The sequence below is a fragment of the Ursus arctos genome, unplaced genomic scaffold, assembly GCF_023065955.2.
Source record: "Ursus arctos isolate Adak ecotype North America unplaced genomic scaffold, UrsArc2.0 scaffold_31, whole genome shotgun sequence".
NCBI lineage: Eukaryota > Metazoa > Chordata > Mammalia > Carnivora > Ursidae > Ursus > Ursus arctos.
Window position 1 is genome coordinate 32,988,501 of NW_026622997.1, and position 19,114 is coordinate 33,007,614.

Consider the following 19,114-nt stretch of genomic DNA (forward strand, 5'->3'; position numbering starts at 1 on the left):
ACTGAGGATAAAGTAAAGCTAAACACTTCATGACTATTCTCCATGACATATTTTGTCTTTTTTACAAGACTGGCATATTTACCTCTCTGCAGGAGTATATTGTTTCATAACTTTCAAACATAGACCTGCCCTTGCTTTAGGTTTTTGGTGCAGGCGATTAATAAACTTTGTGTCTTTGATGTCCCTTGTCTATTAAGTTTACTTGGTCCATTACCCATTTCTGTAGTTATTCCTTAACTATGTGCTTTTGTCTTCCAACAGAAGGGAGTACCCAAGGACCCTGCTATTTGCTAATGAGTTGCTAGGTATTGCTACATTCCAATGATTTATTAGGAGGTTTTCTGGACTTCAGCACCATCTCAACATGTGTTAATAGGTTGTTTTGTAAAATACAATTAAATTTTAAAAATATTCAGGCATCATTAAAGATAACTTCAATAAAGATTAAATTAATAAAATCAGTCTCTGCCTCATTACAAAGCTTATGTCTTCAGCAATAAAATCATCAGACTGGTGGTCTGGTAGAAGGTTTAACATTCTGTACGCAGGGGTCATGTACTCATGTAGTGGCCAGTGGCTACAAGACAAATGATCTGAAATGATCATGTCCAGTTTGGGCCCATATATGTTTTGGTGAGTGCTGTGCAGTGTGACCACATTACTCTGGATATCTTCTTATGCTATGGTGAGGCAGGGTGATAGAGAGATAGATGAGAGCCTATCTATGGTGAGGTAGGTTGGATAACTCCCAGTTACAGACAACTTCCAATAAAGAAGAGCAGACAAACCAGTCTTATCCAAGGCATATTTTTTTTTTAATTAGGGAAAAGCAACTGTCCTAGAGTTCTTGCAGAAATCTTAAGAGAAAATTAAAACGAGTGGCAGACTGGAAGAAAAACATCTGCTACATACTCCATAGACAAAAGCCCAATATCCAGAGGATACAAAGAGCTCCCACAAATCAAAAAGAGCAATTCAACCGACCAATGGGCAAAAGATATGAGACACATGAAAAAGCATTCAATTCCACCAGCTGTCAGGGAAATGCAAATGAAGACAATAATGAAATACCATTTTTTGCTATCCAACTGGCAAAACCTAAAATGACTGATATTATCATGTACAAGCAAGGGGGCAGTGGGATGGGTACTGTCACACACTGATGAGAATGCAAACTAATGAAACCCTCTTGGGAAGGCAACTGGGGAGTACTCATTAAAATTAAAAAATACACATTCACCACTGTTATCCCCAATTCTACTTCTAGGCATCTAACTCAAAGAAACACTCACATTTGTACATAAAAACGCATGCAGTGTTTGTGACAGAAAAAAATTGGGGGAAAATAAAGTGGTTGTTATAAGGGTGTAGTTAAATAGATCATGGTTTATTTATACTTATAAGTAGCCCCGTCAAAAATGGTGAGCAGTAGACCCACATTCACTGGTACATGAGAAAAGCAAGGTGAGGAGTAACATGTACATTATGGCCTCATTTACGCAACAAAACAGGGTATCTTCATATGTGTTTGCTGGTGGGCTCTGTGTGTGTGTGTATGTATCTATGCATGTAGTATCTATCATCTATCTGTCATCTATATCTATCTATCATCTATCTATATCTATCTATCTATCTATCATCTATCTATCTATCTATCTATCTATCTATCTATCTATCATCTATCTATCATCTATCTATCTATCATCTATCTATCTTCTATCTATCTCATCTATCTATCTAGAAATGCACAGAAGGGGGTGGAAAACATGCATCAAATTGTTGAAAGTGGTTACTCCCCTCTAGGGAGGGGGTGTAGTTGGTACTGGAGAGAGGAAATTACAAGAGCTGTCACATTTTGATTTGTATATTAATGTAGTGTTTGAACATTCTACAGGGAAACTGCATCCAAGAATCCCATGCACAATTAACAGGAGATAGAAATTAAATCTCCAAGAAATTTACAACTTTCTAAACTCCAGATCAAGGAAGAGAGCCTAGGAAGGTAGGCCTACCCTCCCTTGGCTGACTTAGCCCTTCTCCACCTCCTGCCAACCTTTCTGCCTCCTTCTCTTGTTATACTGTTGGAAGTAAAGAGGTGGTAAAGGCTTTCTTTACTGGCTCCTTTTCCTTCTTTTTATCATCAACTTGAACTCAGGGAGAACACATGACCTTCCTGGGCACTTATACAACAGGAGCCTAACACATTCTTCGTTGAATTGTGAATTCTCCTGCCATCCAAGGGCATTGACTTTGGAGCCCAACAGAAACTCGTCCCAGCTCTGGCTCTACCCCTCACTAAGTGGTGTATTATTGAGCATGTTTATTAACCTCCTTTGGCCTCAGCTTCTTTATCTATAACAGGATAATACTAGTATCTCTACCAAAGTTAGTTATTATTACTATCATGGTGGGGACTCCACCTCTTTAACTCTTGCTGGCCCAAAGTCTGTGCTTAGACACACAATGGCTGGCCTCGAGCTTCTCTGTTTGCTCCCAGTCCTTTCAGGCAACCCTAATCTGTCCAAATATTGATCCCAAACTTCAGAGCATCCCAGTGGCACTCCCGCTGGTCCTGCCTGTGGCTGCCCTTTCAGCTTTGCTCAGGCAGTTGCCCAGAGTCCTATTTTTACCCCCACATAAACTGCCAGGGCTAGGCTTTTGTTCAGGAGATGCCTGATTAGTGATGCAGCCTGCATGTGTTTGGGAGGATCTCAGTTCTTTAAATGTTGTCCAACAGCTGACATCTACCTGTTGGAAGGAGAGTGCTGAGTCCCTGCAGATGGATGAATGTCTCTGCATGGTATCTGGTCCCCCTCCCCCCCGAAAGGTCTATGTTTTAACTAGCACATCTTGGGGTGGAGCTGCACATGCATATTTTTGGTCTCGCTTGGTAAGTTGTGGTGCAGACTTTATGTTAGGGGATGGGGCTGATGCACAGGGTCGGGTTACTACATGAAGCCAACAGCAAACCCAGGCTGTCTCCACCCTGAACAGAATGACCACTGTGGGGGAAGGATATTCCCGCCTTTGTGTGTCCCCTGCTTTTGAAAGCTCTTGCTGGTTTTCAGCAGGGAACTCATCAGTGTTTTCAGGGTGGTTGGCAGGAGACACAGCAAACCCTCTGCTAGTTTCAGCTCTTGCCTATGTAGCATCATTAACAAAGCCCCTACCCACTTCTAAGCCAGCTACAATTATTCCTCCTGTTTAATCAATGTAAGATAATTCACTTTTTCTCCTTAGAGTTGAAACAACATGGTACCATCTATCTTCCCCTGGCAAATCAGTAAGGTGAATCAGCTTGTACTGCTGGGTTTAAAGACAGTCTCCTTCAAAGAGCCCAGATGTCCATTGACAGATGAATGGATCAAGAAGATGTGGTACATATACACACACAGACCCACACATAATGGAATATTACTCATCCATAAAAAAGAATGAAATCTTGCCATTTGCAATGACGTGGACGGAGCTAGAGGGTATTAAGCTAAGTGAAATAAATCAGTCAGAGAAAGACAATTACCATATGCTCTCACTCATATGTGGAAGTTAAGAAACAAAACAGATGTGATACAATGGAATATTACTCAGCCATTAAAAAGAACCATTTCTCAACATTTGCTGCAACATGGACGGGAGTGGAGGAGATAATGCTAAGCGAAATAAGTCAAGCAGAGAAAGACAATTATCATATGGTTTCGCTCATTTATAGAACATAAGAAGTAGGAAGATCGGTAGGAGAAGAAGGGGAAGAAGAAAGGGGGGGTAAACAGAAGGGGGAATGAACCATGAGAGACCATGGACTCTGGGAAACAAACTGAGGGCTTCAGAAGGGAGGGGGGTGGGGGAATGGGATAGGCCAGTGATGGCCTATTGCTTTAGTAAGGAGGGCACGTATTGCATGGTGCACTGGGTGTTATACGCAAGTAATGAATCATGGAACTTTTTTTTTTTAATGATTTTTTATTATATTATGCTAGTCACCATACAGTACATCCCTGGTTTCCGATGTAAAGCTCGATGTGAATCATGGAACTTTACATAGAAAACTAGGGATGTACTGTATGGTGACTAACATTATATATATATATATATATATATATATATATATATATATATATATATATTACCTATATATATATATATATATATATAAACAAAACATAGGGGAAGGGAAGGAAAAAAAATAAGATGAAAACAGAAAGGGAGGCAAATCATAAGATGCTGAACTCTAGGGTTCAAACCAAGGGATGCTGGAGGGGAGATGGGTGGGGTGAGGGGGTAATTGGGTGATGGGCATTAAGGAGGGCACTTGAAGTAATGAGCACTGGGTGGTATATGCAACTGATGAATCACCAAGTTCTACCCCTGAAACTATATGTTAACTAAATTGAAAAAAAAAAAAAAAAGACAGCCTCCTTCCCTTCACAGAGTGTGAAGAGGGCCCTCAGCCTGCAGGGACCAGTCACTTACAGATACGCACCTGTCACTCCCCCTCCGTGAACTTCCTGGGTCACATAAAAGTTGGCACTCCTCTGCAGGTTTATTCTGATATCCAGATAATAGTATTGGCTGGCAAAGTTATTTTTGAAATACTCGTATGAAAATTATCGTGTCGAAGGTGTACGTCACTGCTATGATGAGATTAGATGCATCGGCTGCCTTCTGAAAATCTGAAATGTCTCTCCTATGAGGGGGAGAAATTTTATTTTAAGGCATTTCATTAAACCAAATAGGTGTTAGGAAAATTGGTTCTTCGCAAAAGATTCCACTTTGAGCCTCAGCTGATGCCATATTCCACAATAAAGTCTAAATGAGTTGAGTGTGAAAAATAGACAATAAAAAACTATAAGAAAATTTAGAAAGCTTTAAACAAATACTTGGCAATGAACAACCCATCGTTATTATTGTTCCAATGACCCTTTCTAAGTACAAAAGCAATGAAGGCAGCCATAAAAGAAAAGATCAATGGATTTGACTATATAAAAATAACAAAATAAACCCCCATATATTATAATGCACTTTACAAAGATTAGTCACTAGTATTGTTGGTAAACCACAGGTGAAATGGTGCCCTGCTTCCTTTAGAACCCGCAAATGAAGGAATTGCTATAACCTTATAGGAGCTGAACTGGTGAAAATTTTTACACAGCTCTCTATAAGATAAAGCCCAGAAGATACAGGATGTCAATCACTGTGCCTTCTCTACCCACCCTCCTTTTAAAAGAGAAACCTCCCCTGCTGCCTAGGTGGCCTCTTTCTGAGACCTCTTTTCTTCCCCGGCTGCCTGGACCAGGGGTGGGTTTCTGACCTCAAGACAGTACATTCTTAAGCTGGCCAGCACCTGCTGTCCTGGAGGCCTAGAAAGGATAGAGTGGGTCACTCAAGTTCTCTTTCTCATAACTTTGAGCTAAGAAATAAGCAAATAATGAGCGCATTCACCCTGGGGACAGAGTGTTAAAGGATGCTTTCAGGCCCAGCTGGGGCCAGAGCAAATCAAAGGCTAGCAAACAAGGCCTACGGTCAGCAGGACCAGCAGGTTGCGAGAGCAGGTATGCACAGAGGTGGCAAGCTGCCCTGAGGAAGGCCTGGGGAAGGTGCACTGGGCTCTGGAGCCACCCTGGGTCCTGGCGCCCCACTGGGTCCTGGGTCTGGCTCCCACTACAGCTTGGACGGGTCTCAGATCTTATTACTGCATATTGAGGAGATTCTTGCCTCCCAAGCCTGAGCTAGCTCGACTGGGTTTCTATTTCTGAAAATCAAAAGAACCAAACTAAAAGTGATTGTTTCTGTGACCCAGAGCACAATTCAAAGTGATGTGGGCTTCATTCTTGAGAGTCAGGAATGGGAAATAATTACAGTAAGTAGAATCCTAATGAATGGTATTTTATCTTTTCTGGAGAAAAGGTTCTTATGCACAGAAGGGGGCTGGTCAGCCTGGAGACCGACTGTAATTACTGTCGGGAGAGTTGCTCCTGTGGGCAATGGATGCCCTGGGGGGCTTCCCCATGACTAGGAGCACCTGTCTCTCCAAGCTCTTTCCTTTGTTTTGATTCTCTTTGTGCCTAGGACTGCCTATTTGCCAGCCTTCCAATAACTAATCTACTTTGTTTCTTAAGAGAAGATGCTCCAGACGGAGGCAGTTTAAGAGCTCCTGTCTGTGAAGGAACATCCTTCAAGATAAATTTAACACTTGCTTCTCTGGTTTATAGTGAGTTTGATTGGCATGGCTTTCCTGAATCCATCCAGACAAGGCCAGATCCCGGACCCTGCTTCCTTCATTAAGGTACGACCACTCTGTCAGGACTCCGGGACAGCAGTCATCCATCTTTTTTGGCTGTCATTCGAACGAAATCGTGGTTTCCTTCCTTATACGTGACAGTTATTAGTGTTACCTCTTGTCAGTTAACATACAGTACAGCCCTTAGGCTTCCTCAGATCATTTTTGTTTGTTTGATCTCCAAACTATGACAGCAGAGCACTCAGTCCATTCCGTGAAGACATCAGTCACGCTGGTGATGGGCTGTCACTCAGATAACTGCATGTCTTGGAGTTTCAGCGTTCCAGATTTTTGCATGAGGGACCTCGAGAAAGCAGCTTCGCTCTTTTCATTTCTAGCTGCCCTGAGCCGTCTCAGAAAGAGGCCCATCTATCCTGCTTTTAAATAAGATTCTTAGAGTCTCTATCCATTTAATTACCTTTTGGACACAATGTATTTTCCAACGATTAACTGTATTTTCAACACAATTGAAAATTACCTTTTTTCCCTTTTTCAGACTCTTTAAAGATGAATTACGATTTGTTGGTCCCTCCGTATGACATCACGTCATACACAGCTCGCTTATGACTATGCCTTTGGCAGAAATCCGCATCATGCAGCAGCTTCATCTGCTCACAAAGGATTTTTTCTCTAGTAAGTTAACATTTTTGCAATACCAGGAAGAAGTCACCAAGTAAAATGTCAGCTTGCCGAGCTGAGGCCCATGGGCTGTAGAGAAGCACGGGACTATACACACATTCCTTCTTTCGGTCCAGGGTGGTCAGGACACTTTCTTGCTGTCTGGCTCTTCCCATCTTTGTGCATGTTGGTCACGTCTCTGTAACTCAGCACCTCAACCCTTCCTTACACCCCCTCTTCTATCACGGAGCCTCAAATGGGAAAACAAATCTGATGTTTTAGATCATGTTTCCCTATGTATTAGGAATTTAACACTTCTTTCTGTTTACATCATTATTTTTATTAGGATTGTAATTGGTTTTGTTAGAGCTCCAGTTATAAAGTTGCGTGGGTTTTGAGAGGTCGCCCCAATCTCAATTTTCTTACCAGCCCGATAATTTTTTAGCATGGAATTCTGCATTTCTTCCATAATAACAGAAGCACTGATACTTAAAACCAGCTTTTTAAATTCCCTGTGCACAGCTTTCTTTTTTATTGGATAAATCACTTTAACTGTTATCTTTTCTCATAGGACCTACAATTCATTCCTTTACAGATAACTTTGTTTCAAACCACAGACACATTTCTGAAAGGTCTGTAGTGAACTTGGTGGTTGTGTACCCAGCGTTTCTTTCTTCGAAGAAAGATGATTCTTCAATACCTTACAAATCTTTTTCAGTTTATGCGGTGCGGGCAGGTTAAATCTCCCTCCTAGAAATGGGCGGAGCAACCAGTCCCAGCCAATCAAAGTGTTTCATTGGATGGAGGAATTGCTTTAGAGATGGGCACATGACTTAAGCCAGGCTAAGCATCCTCCCTCCAGGGACTTTTTGCCAATATTGTTGGGGATGATCGCATTTACTGGGACTATGAATTCCACAGACCATGTAAACCGAGAGCTTTCAGAGGTACCTTGTCACTAAATGGGGTGAGGCCGTCAGGGAACTTAGTCAAGTAGCACTGCGAGATGGAAGGAGGGGTGGAGGGGGAGGAGGAGGAAGTAAAGGAAGAAGAGTAGGAGGAGGAGGGAAAGAAGGGAACATGTGAAGCCAACTGTACTCCTCCGACTTCCGGGTTACATGAGACAGTAAATTTCCTTTTACGCTTACAGCCAAACATCCTGGCCAATACAAATGCAGCACAAATTAATAGAATATTTTTGATAAGTGTAGTTTTAAAAAAATCCCAAGAATACTCTAAAGCACAGACAAAGCTTGTTATTTAAAATAAACACGGGGTGAGTTGTTTCATAAAGCAAAAGATCTACTCATCACCTCAGCTGCTTTTCTCTGAACCATCTCTCTTCTCATAGAGCAAATGCAATGTGCACATGGACATGCTGGGCAGAGTGGAAGTCTTGGCTTCTGCATGTCTCAGTTTTGAGAGGATAGTATTTTCCACTTGGTGGTAACGTATTTTTATCTTGTGGTCACTGAAGACTTCTATGCTGCCCTTAATCAGGCTTTCTCTGGTGCTTATTGGTGACTGTTTTGCATGAAGCGGAAGTACTTCATGACACCCATTCCTACTAAACCTCATCTAAGTTAATGCTTTGTTTCCTGAAGCATCACTAAACCCATTCAGTTGGAATTGTATGGAGCCTGAAAATACAACCCACTATTCTATTTTCCAAACCACCGAAGAGGATGGTTGAAACCCATGTGGGACACTGAACCCTACCAGGGCTACTGCAAGTCCATAGCATATCTTTCTGCAAACCAGAAAAAGTCATCCATTCCTAAGGGCAGACGCAAGCCTGGGCTGGTGCAAACGGAAATGAGAGCAAGAGCAGGCTGTGTTTCAGGGGCCACCCGCCCCTGCAACCGAGCCCCAATAGGCACAAAACGACCTATCGTTAATCATGTTACAAAGACCCTTTTCATCTTCTTGGGCTGTGTGTACATGAGCTAAGGTGTAGTTTGAGTCTTTTGTTGGGTACACCGGATAAAGGCCAAAGATTCAAGGAGAACTGAGTAACAGCTGAGTGAAATTTTAAACTCAGAAGAACATGTCCAAGTCAGATAAGTCTGACTTTATGGAGATCATAAACTGTATTTAAAAGTTTTGGAGTTGGACAGAGATGGAATTTGATTCTGACTTAGTCATATAGCAGGCAACCTCACTGAAACTCCATTTTTAAAAAATCTGCAAAATAACGGTAATTCCCTATTTCACAGAACCTAGATTACGTCAATGTTAAGACTCATCTTCATTCCGGAGGTTTGTAAAATGTGAAAAAATGGCCAAATGTATCTTGATTCTGGAACCATTAAGACTAAAAATTGTGATCTAGAATATACCTCATAAGGTAACACTCCTGCCCCCCTAGAGGTCATGGTCCTTCTTTGAGAGGATTAAATGAGCCATATGTCAAGTTTTGGCACGGCACAGTCAGTGCCTCATACATGGTGGAAACTGTTGTTGGGGTGGCTGTTAATTGGGACTAGTGACAAAGAGTAACAAAAGATATACTTAATTCAGGTCTTCATGATCTAGCAAAATGACCCAGATGTCATCTTTCCCCTACTCCTGGATAAGCTACTAGAAGCCAACATGCATCAATAGGTCCAGAAGCAAACCTCAAGGGAAGATCCAAGTACAGAAAGGCACACAACTGAAAATCGTCCTATTTACCCTGTTGTTGGAGACCTGGATCTGAGAAATGATTTTCCCAATGCCCAAATGTGTAAGAGAAACATTTTATTAAAGAGTGTTGTCCAAATGGAGGGAGGGGTGGCTGGAGTCCTTTGAATTTGGAGTAGGAGAAAGAAACCTTACAGAGTGTTTTGTTAGCTTTCTAGCGTTTGGTGTTTCCCTTCACCTTCCGCTAACAGCTACTGCTATTACATTTCCTGTGACTTTTGAATTGATCACTGATTGGCCCACTAGTGAAAACCCTTCTGTGCAGCATCCTGTGATGTAAGGTTTCATTTAGGCCTGGAGGGGTTGGTGGAGGATGAAGAGGTGCCAGTCAAGCTCTTTCCCCTGACTCCAAAGCAGCTGACTCCTGGACTGGTCTAGGGGTGGGCCTTATGCCAAAGGGCAGCCCTTCATTGTTCCTTGTTGCCAAAGACAATGCTGCCAGTGGCAGAACACTGATGTAAAAGAAGGAATGCCAGAATTCCAGCAAGTGAAAAGTGGCCTGGTTGATGCCATCGCTTCTCGCACAGTCTATTTCTCCCCCCCAACCCCCGGTTTGGGCTCAATGGCATTTTTAGAGATATGATGCATGAAAACAGGGTGTATGTGAATGTGTAAAATACACAGCCCATGTGATGAAAAGTAGTCTAATGCTCTTGTGTATGGGACATGTAAATACAATGAAAATGCCTCTCTTACAGAAACAAAGACTCTACTTTTTTCGGGGAGATTCTAAATTGGCTATTTCTTCCATTTCTGATTTCAACTGATTTGACATCAGAATTGATGTACATGGTGTACGGAGAAGGACAGAAAAGGACTTGGTGGCAAGAGTTTATCTACCTAGTTTGGGTTAGCTTGTTACAAAAGGAAAGAACATAGAAGTTTTGGTTGACTTACTATGCCACGTAAAATTAGACATTATGTGGTTATAACTGAATTGTTAGCCTTTAGGAATTCTTGAGGATGAAACTCAAGTGGTAGTTCTAGATCACAATGTCAGGGAAAAACAAATTACCCAGGAAGGAACCTGAACTTGAAACACATGGGCTGGTTGATCTGTAGTTCACAAATACAGTTTTCATTTCCTCTCTGCAGGCCAATTCCACATGCACTCCACAGCATCCCATTCCTGCCTCGGGGTCCAGAGGCAGGATGTGGCACAGTTTGGGAGCGGAGCTGAATCACCATTCCACACACGTGATGGTATATCTGTGCCAAGCTCCCACCTCCTGACTCTTAGATTCACTAAGTCTAAGATTTTAGTCACTGGGGACTGAAAATTCCACTTGATTTCATTTCTCCCTAGGAAAAATTATAATTAGAAAGGTCACAAATCTCCTGAAGCCAGTTTCCTTCAAGATCGCCTTGGAGATTTTACATTTAAATGTGTGTACAAGTTCCACCTTATATTTCCTTAATCTTAGCCTTGCCTCTGACATGCAGTGATGGTGGGCTACTTCCTGGGGTCAAGCACCATGAGAGCTTGCTCGGTAATGAGGCTGAGTCTCAGTGATCCACCGCACCTGGACCCCCTTGGATCAAAAGCACATTAGGAAAATGGGTGGCCAGGGGGTGGGTCTTGGTCTGCTCTTTGCATAAAGTAAAGGAAGAGTGACATTGGCGCTATTAACACCACTAAACTAGCTTCTTTTTTGGTACAGTGAATGCTTGAATCTCAAGCTGGTATGAGCTCTGCTTGTTATGATCCAGAAAAAAAAAAACAAAGGTCCACTTGCCCAGGGTTTCTGCTAGCACATCTGGACCCTTCGTGTGTCCAGATCATCCTCTCTGAGAGGAAAATTACAGCCCTCACAACCCACAGAGCTGTAGGGCAGCATCTCACTTGCCTCTTGAGAATGTGGCAAATTGGATCCATGAACATATGATATTGCACCAAAATTATGGAGAATTCAGAATTATTTATGACAACCACCTGTACTCAGAGTGAAAAACTGTATTAGTATAGGCCATTGGTGTCTTTTATCATGAATCTATTTCAATAGTGTTGGAATGAACACTTTGGTTTTACTTTGGTTGAGAGAGTTAGATATTTTTCAAGAGCAAAACTTTATATTACTTTTTTGGGAGAAGCAGTTTATGAAAGGTCTTTCCCTCTTATCACTCCAGGGATAAAAACAGACCACTGGGTCCTTTGAGTCCCTCAAGGCTGACAGGTTGGCCCTGGATGCACTGAGGCCTGCTTCCCCTTCCCCCTCCCTTCCCCTCTCCCTTCCCTCCTCCCTTCCTTCCAGGTCATCCAGCTACATGGGCCAGCACGGTCCTGCAGCTGGGACTGGGCTACTCCTCAGCAGGGTGTGCTTTTTGCCTAATGTCTTGGCACTGCTGATGGGGCACTGACCTAGAACCAATTTCCTTATTGGCTTGGGTCACTGACCCCTCTGAGAATCAGACAAACTATGGATATTATCTCCAGAAAAATGTACACACCCTTAAAACTCAGTTTTCTTTTTCATGCAGTTTTAGGGGTTTGGGAAACAAGAAACAAGTTTGTAATCTTTGTTTTTTGCCAGGGATCCTTCTGGCAGTCTGATGAAACCAGGGACCCTTTCTCAGGATGATGATTTTTTTGGATGCATAGATTTTTTTTTTAAACGGATTTTAAAGAGAAATCAGTTAAACTGAAATAGTTATCCAAATTTTAAAACTTTTAAATATCTATATGCTTTTATACAAATGCATTACATAATAAGATCTAATGGTGAGTCTAATAACGACCATAATTTTGAAGTCCTGATGAGTATAAAAGATGTTTTATGATATCTGCCACAATGGGCTGTGAACTGAAAATGTCTGAAATTTCCATGGGTGTTGCTAATCCTACTGGGGTCAGCTGCCTACATTCATTACTGAAAGTACGATAAATTGCAGGTAGAGGTTGGTGAAAATAAAGGCTCATTTCCCCCCCACCTAAGTTCCTAGATCTTAGGTTGAGAATCTCTATAGTCTCAGGGAATCCCCTGAGATTCTCTGCACGGTGCTGGGCATTGCTCAGGGCCTAGGTGCCTCAGGCGGCAGAGAAGAATGTGAGACTCCTAGTGAAAGACTGAGTGCCTCATAGAAATATACAGAACACTACACCCCAGAACAACAGAATACTCATTCTTTCCAAATGCACATGGAACTTTCTCCAGAAGACCATATACTGGGTCACGAAACAGGTCTCAACTGATACCAAAAGACACAAATTATTTTCTGCATAGTCTCAGACCACAATGCCTTGAAATTGGAACTCAATCACAAGGAAAAATTTGGAAGAAACTCAAACACGTGGAAACTAAGAACCATCCTACTCAAGAATGATTGGGTAAACCAGGAAATTACAAATCAATTTAAACAATTTATGGAGACCAACGAGAATGAAAACACGACGGTCCAAAACCTATGGGACACTGCAAAGGCTGTCCTAAGGGGAAAATACATAGCCATCCAAGCCTCACTCAAAAGAACAGAAAAATCTAAAATGCAGTTTTTATATTCTCACCTCCAGAAGCTGGAGCTGGAACAGAAGAACAGGCCAAACCCACGCATGAGAAGGCAGTTGATCAAGATTAGAGCAGAGATCAATGAATTAGAAACCAGGAGTACAGTAGAGCAGATCAACAGAACGAGAAGCTGGTTCTTTGAAAGAATAAATAGCATCGATAAGCCATTGGCCAGACTTATTCAAAAGAATAGAGAAAGGACCCAAATTAATAAAATTATGAATGAAAAAGGAGAGGTCACAACCAACACCAATGAAATAGGAAGGATCATTAGAAACTTTTATTAACAGCTTTATGCCAATAAATTAAACAACCTGGAAGAAATGGATGCCTTCCTAGAAACATATAAACTACCAAGACTGAAAGAGGAAGAAATTGATTCTTTAAACAGAGCAATTAATTATGAAGAGATTGAAGCAGTGATCAGAAACCTCCCAAAAAACAAGACTCCATGGCCTGATGGATTCCCTGGGGAATTCTACCAAACATTCAAAGAAGAAATAATACCTATTCTCCTGAAGCTGTTTCAAAAAATAGAAACAGAAGGAAAACTACCAAACTCTTTCCATGAGGCCAGTATTACCTTGATCCCCAAACCAGGCAAAGACCCCATCAAAAAGGAGAATTACAGACCAATATCCCTGATGAATATGGACGCCAAAATTCTCAACAAGATCCTAGCTAATAGGATTCAACAGTACATTAAAAGGATTATCCATCATGACCAAGTGGGATCCATCCCTGGGATGCAAGGGTGGTTCAACATTTGCAAATCGATCAGTGTGATAGATCATAACAACAGGAAAAGAGTCAAGAACCATATGATCCTGTCAATAGATGCAGAAAAAGCATTTGACAAAATACAGCATCCTTTCCTGATTAAAATCCTTCAGAGTGTAGGGATGGAGGGTACATTCCTCAATTTCATTAAAACCATCTATGAAAAGCCTAGAGTGAATATCATTCTCAATGGGGAAAAGCTGGAAGCCTTTCCCTTACTTAAGATTAGGAACACCACAAGGATGCCCACTCTCGCCATTATTATTCAACATAGTATTAGAAGTCCTTGCAACAGCAATCAGACAACAAAAAGGAATCAAAGGTATCCAAATCAGCAAAAAAGAAGTCAAACTGTCTCTCTTCGCAGATGACATGATACTCTATATGGAAAATCCAAAAGAATCCACCCCCCAACTACTAGAACTTATAGAGCAATTCAGTAATGCGGCGGGATACAAAATCAATGCTCAGAAATCAGTTGCATTTCTATCCACGAACAATGAGACTAAAGAAAGAGAAATTAGGGAATCGATTCCATTTACAATAGCACCAAAAATCATACGTTATCTCGAAATTAACTTAACCAGAGATGTAAAGGTTCTATATTCTAGAAACTACAAATCATTCTTTTTTTTTTTTTTTAAAGATTTTATTTATTTATTTGACAGAGATAGAGACAGCCAGTGAGAGAGGGAACACAAGCAGGGGGATTGGGAGAGGAAGAAGCAGGCTCATAGAGGAGGAGCCTGACGTGGGGCTCGATCCCGGAACGCCGGGATCACGCCCTGAGCCGAAGGCAGACGCTTTAACCGCTGTGCCACCCAGGCGCCCCTAGAAACTACAAATCATTCTTGAAAGACATTGAAGAAGACACAAAAAGATGGAAAAATATTCCATGCTCATGGATTGGAAGAATAAACATAGTTAAAATGTCTATGCTACCCAGAGCAATCTACACTGTCAATGCCATCCCGAAGAAAATACCAATGACATTTTTCAAAGAACTGGAACAAACAGCCCTTAAATTTGTGTGGAACCAGAAAAGGCCTTGAATCACCAAGGAATTGTTGAAAAGGAAAAACAAAGCTGGGGGCATCACAATGCCGGATTTCGAGCTGTACTACAAAGCTGTGATCACAAAGACAGCATGGTACTGGCACAAAAACAGACACATAGACCAATGGAACAGAATGGAGAACCCAGAAATGGACCCTCGGCTCTTTGGGCAACTAATCTTTGACAAAGCATGAAAAAACATCCGGTGGAAAAAAGACAGTCTCTTCAATAAATGGTGCTGGGAAAATTGGACAGCTACATGCAAAAGAATGAAACTTGACCACTCTCTCGCACCATACACAAAGTTAAACTCCAAATGGATGAAAGACCCCGATGTGAGACAGGACTCCATCAAAATCCTAGCGGAGAACATAGGCAGCAACCTCTACGACATCAGCCACAGCAACTTTTTTCATGACACATCTCCAAACGCAAGAGAAACAAAAGAAAAAATGAACTTGTGGGACTTAATCAAGATCAAAAGTTTCTGCACAGCCAAGGAAACAGTCAAAAAACCTAAGAGGCAGCCCACGGAACAGGAGAAGATATTTGCAAACGACACTACAGATAAAAGACTGGTATCCACGATCTACAAAGAACTTCTCAAACTCAATGCACGAGAAACAAATAATGGAATCAAAAACTGGGCAGAAGATATGGACAGACACTTTTCCAATGAAGACATACAAATGGCTAACAGACACATGAAAAAATGTTCAAAATCATTAGCCATCAGGGAAATTCAGATCAAAACCACCTTGAGATACCACCTCAGAATGGCAAAAATTGACAAGGCAGGAAACAACAAATGTTGGAGAGGTTGTAGAGAAAGCGGATCCCTCTTACACTGTTGGTGGGAATGCAAGTTGGTACAGCCACTCTGGAAAACAGTGTGGAGGTTCCTCAAAAAGTTAAAAATAGAGTTACCCTATGATCCAGCCATTGCACTCCTGGGTATTTACCCCAAAGATACAGACATAGTGAAGAGAAGGGCCACTTGCACCCCAATGTTCATAGCAGCATTGTCCACAATAGCTAAATTGTGGAGGGAGCCAAGATGCCTTTCAATGGATGACTGGATTAAGAAGATGGGGTCCATACATACAATGGAATATTACTCAGCCATTGGAACAAATGATTACACAACATTTGCAGCAACATGGATGGGACTGGAGGAGATTATGCCAAGTGAGATAAGTCCAGCAGAGAAAGAAAATTATCATATGGTTTCACTCATTTATGGAACATAAGAAGTAGGAAGATCAGTAGGAGAAGAAAGGGAAGAAGAAAAGGGGGGTAAACAGAAGAGGGAATGAACCATGAGAGACTATGGACTCTGGGAAACAAACTGAGGGCTTCAGAGGGGTGGGGTGTGGGGGAATGGGATAGGCTGGTGATGGGTATTAAGGAGGGCACATATTGCATGGTGCACTGGGTGTTATACACAAATAATGAATCATGGAACATTACATCAAAAACTAAGGATATACTGTATGGTGACTAACACAACATAATATAAAATTATTAAAAAAAAAAGAGAATGAGTGCCTGAAGCTGTTGTAATTTTCCATATCCTGTAGGAAAAGCCAAAGGGGACACTCACAGTGGCTTCTGTCTTGTCCTCACTTAGGAGCAGAGGAAGGTGGGGACAAGGGAGATAGATGCAGGACAGCTTCTCTGGGAAGAGGCAAAGGCATAAGAGGCCCCCCTCTGCAGAGCTGCCTCAGCCTGGGTAATGGGTCCCTGGGTGTCTTCTAGCTAGGGATGAAGGAAACATTTTCCTCCCACTTTGACAAAAATATGAGGCATACTTTTATTGAGTTTACCACCTGCCTTAACCTCATCTTTCCAGGGATACCCACCTAAGTGGCGGAGCCCTGCTGGGAAGCCTGTGTCCTGGGAAGGCACAGAGGTTCATTTTCCTTCTCCTCCTCTCACTGGCTTATTGAATGGTGCTGAAAAATGCAAAATGCACACCTGTGCCAAAAATGTTACAAATAAGTTTTGGGTGTGTGTGTGTGTTAAAGTGTTCCACAGCACTTGAAAATATGAAACATGACTGTAGTCTTGCAGTTAGGACTAGTTGAGCTATTGTTGAGGAACACCGGGGGAAAAGCAAAACTTTCTCCTTGGGATGCTAGAGCTCAGGCTGGCATGAGGATGAAAAGTTCCAGTTCTAGACAAAAGAAAACACTTTTCCTGATGGATGGTGGGGGAGATGACAAACTTCCAAGGACAGGCACTCTCAAAGAGGCTTCCTTGGCAGGGATGTCTTGAAACGTGGCTTCATGGTTATTTGGAGGGACATCATGACCTGATTTTCACCAGGAAAATGGTCTGTGAAAGAGGCTCACAGAATATCATCTGCTTACCAATTTTACTTCTTGTTTCATTTATACTTTCTCCCAGGGCCTTTGCTTCAGAAAATCTGCAGGGGGAAAAAAAAAGAATTTGCTGTTTTCTGTTCATCCCAAATTATGCTTTAAAAATAATAGATTCCTGAGAACTCTGTAAAATAATTTAAAAATTTATGGAAAGATATAAAAGAAAATCTAAATAAATGACATATAGTGGGCTTAAAATAGAGCTAAAATTTGTATTAATTACTGGTATCATGATTTTTTACTTCTCTATCCAGCACAGAATATGCATCCTAATATTCTGTAGTTTATGACTTGCAATTTTGAGTGTTTTATGATGCAAGGGTACAGGAATAAAGTATGGCTGTAAGACTTTTGTACCCCGCTGTTCTCTATTAATCGCAGTACCAAGATCCTATAGTTATAGCTGAGAATACATGCTTACTATAAATTAAATAATTTTTTTTCTGATTATAAAGTAATCGGTCTGAGGCTGGCCAACTATGGCTGGTCGTGGGACACATCTAGGCCACCACTTACTTCTGTACATAAAGTAGTGTTGGACCACAGCCACCTTGATTCATTTAGACATTGTCTCTGGCTGCTTTCAGGTCTCATAGGCAGAGCTGAGTAGTTGTGGCAACGACTGTACGGCCTGTGAAGCTGAAACTATATATTCTCTGACTCTTGACAGAAGGAGGCTGTGACTTCTGTTGTATATGATGTTAAATCACATTTTGAAAGCATGAAAACAGAAAAAACCAAAAATCCCTAATAAGCCCTCCCCAGAAATCAGCACATTTTGAGCTCCATCCAGTCTTTTTCCTTTTTTTTTTTTTTAAAGATTTTATTTATTTATTCGACAGAGATAGAGACAGCCAGCGAGAGAGGGAACACAAGCAGGGGGAGTGGGAGAGGAAGAAGCAGGCTCATAGCAGAGGAGCCTGATGTGGGGCTCGATCCCACAACGCCGGGATCACGCCCTGAGCCGAAGGCAGACGCTTAACCGCTGTGCCACCCAGGTGCCCCCATCCAGTCTTTTTCCTACTCAGTTTTTATAGAGTTAAGATCGTACCATGCATATGATTTTGTGCTTTGGTTATTTTTCACTTAACAGTACTGATCGCTCCGCACGTCATTAGAAGCTTGTCCATTATCTTTGATGGCTGTCTGCTAGTCCACCAGATGGCTAGGCTGATGTTTACTTAATGACTCCTATATATTTTCCAACAAATATGTATGAGATGCCCGCCGAGAGCCCAGCTTTGTGCTGGCGAAGTGCTGTAGGATCTGGCCTACGTGAGAAACATGCAGTCTGGTCCTCTATACTTGGGGGGCCCTTAGGAAACGTCAGTCTTTCCCTTCTCCTCTCTGCCATGGAATTTAAAGGGCAACTGAAAGGCTATGAAACAAATCCATAATAAATGGCTACAGTAAATCATTGTGCTACCGTGGATAACCCTGGCTAAGCCACTGGAGTATGACTAGGGAGGGGCCTGTCCCCGAGTGGAGAGTAGTCAGGAAAACTTTAGGTACAAAGTAGGATTGACCTGGCTTTTATGGATGCATAGGACATGTTAGAGAACTCTACCCACCATCATGCTTCATTAACGATCAACACTGGGCCAATTTGATTTTAACAATCTCCTCTCTCTGCATTCCCTACCCACGCCCCAAATCTTTCTGGATCCCAGTCAATCCCAGGTATCATGTTGTTTCGTCTGTAACTTCTTCAGTGGTGTAGGATTTTGTTAGAGGAGGTGGGAAGAGGAGGGCATTCCAGGCAGGGGAACAATGTGGGCAGAGGCCAGAGTGCCGTGACGGCCCTGGGCTTGATG

At 41.9% G+C, this 19,114-nt stretch overlaps 1 protein-coding gene across 7 annotated transcripts in view; it reads right to left on the reverse strand.

Moving 5' to 3' along the window:
* The window catches only part of KIF6 (kinesin family member 6), a 423,767-nt gene that overhangs the window by 86,809 nt on the left and 317,844 nt on the right, over window positions 1-19,114 (reverse strand). For all 7 annotated transcript variants that reach the window (XM_044378327.3, XM_026482835.4, XM_057304795.1 and 4 more), the window contains one exon: window positions 17,289-17,344. In XM_044378327.3, coding sequence (XP_044234262.2) covers window positions 17,289-17,344 — 56 coding nt within the window. The remainder of the gene's footprint in view (window positions 1-17,288; window positions 17,345-19,114) is intronic.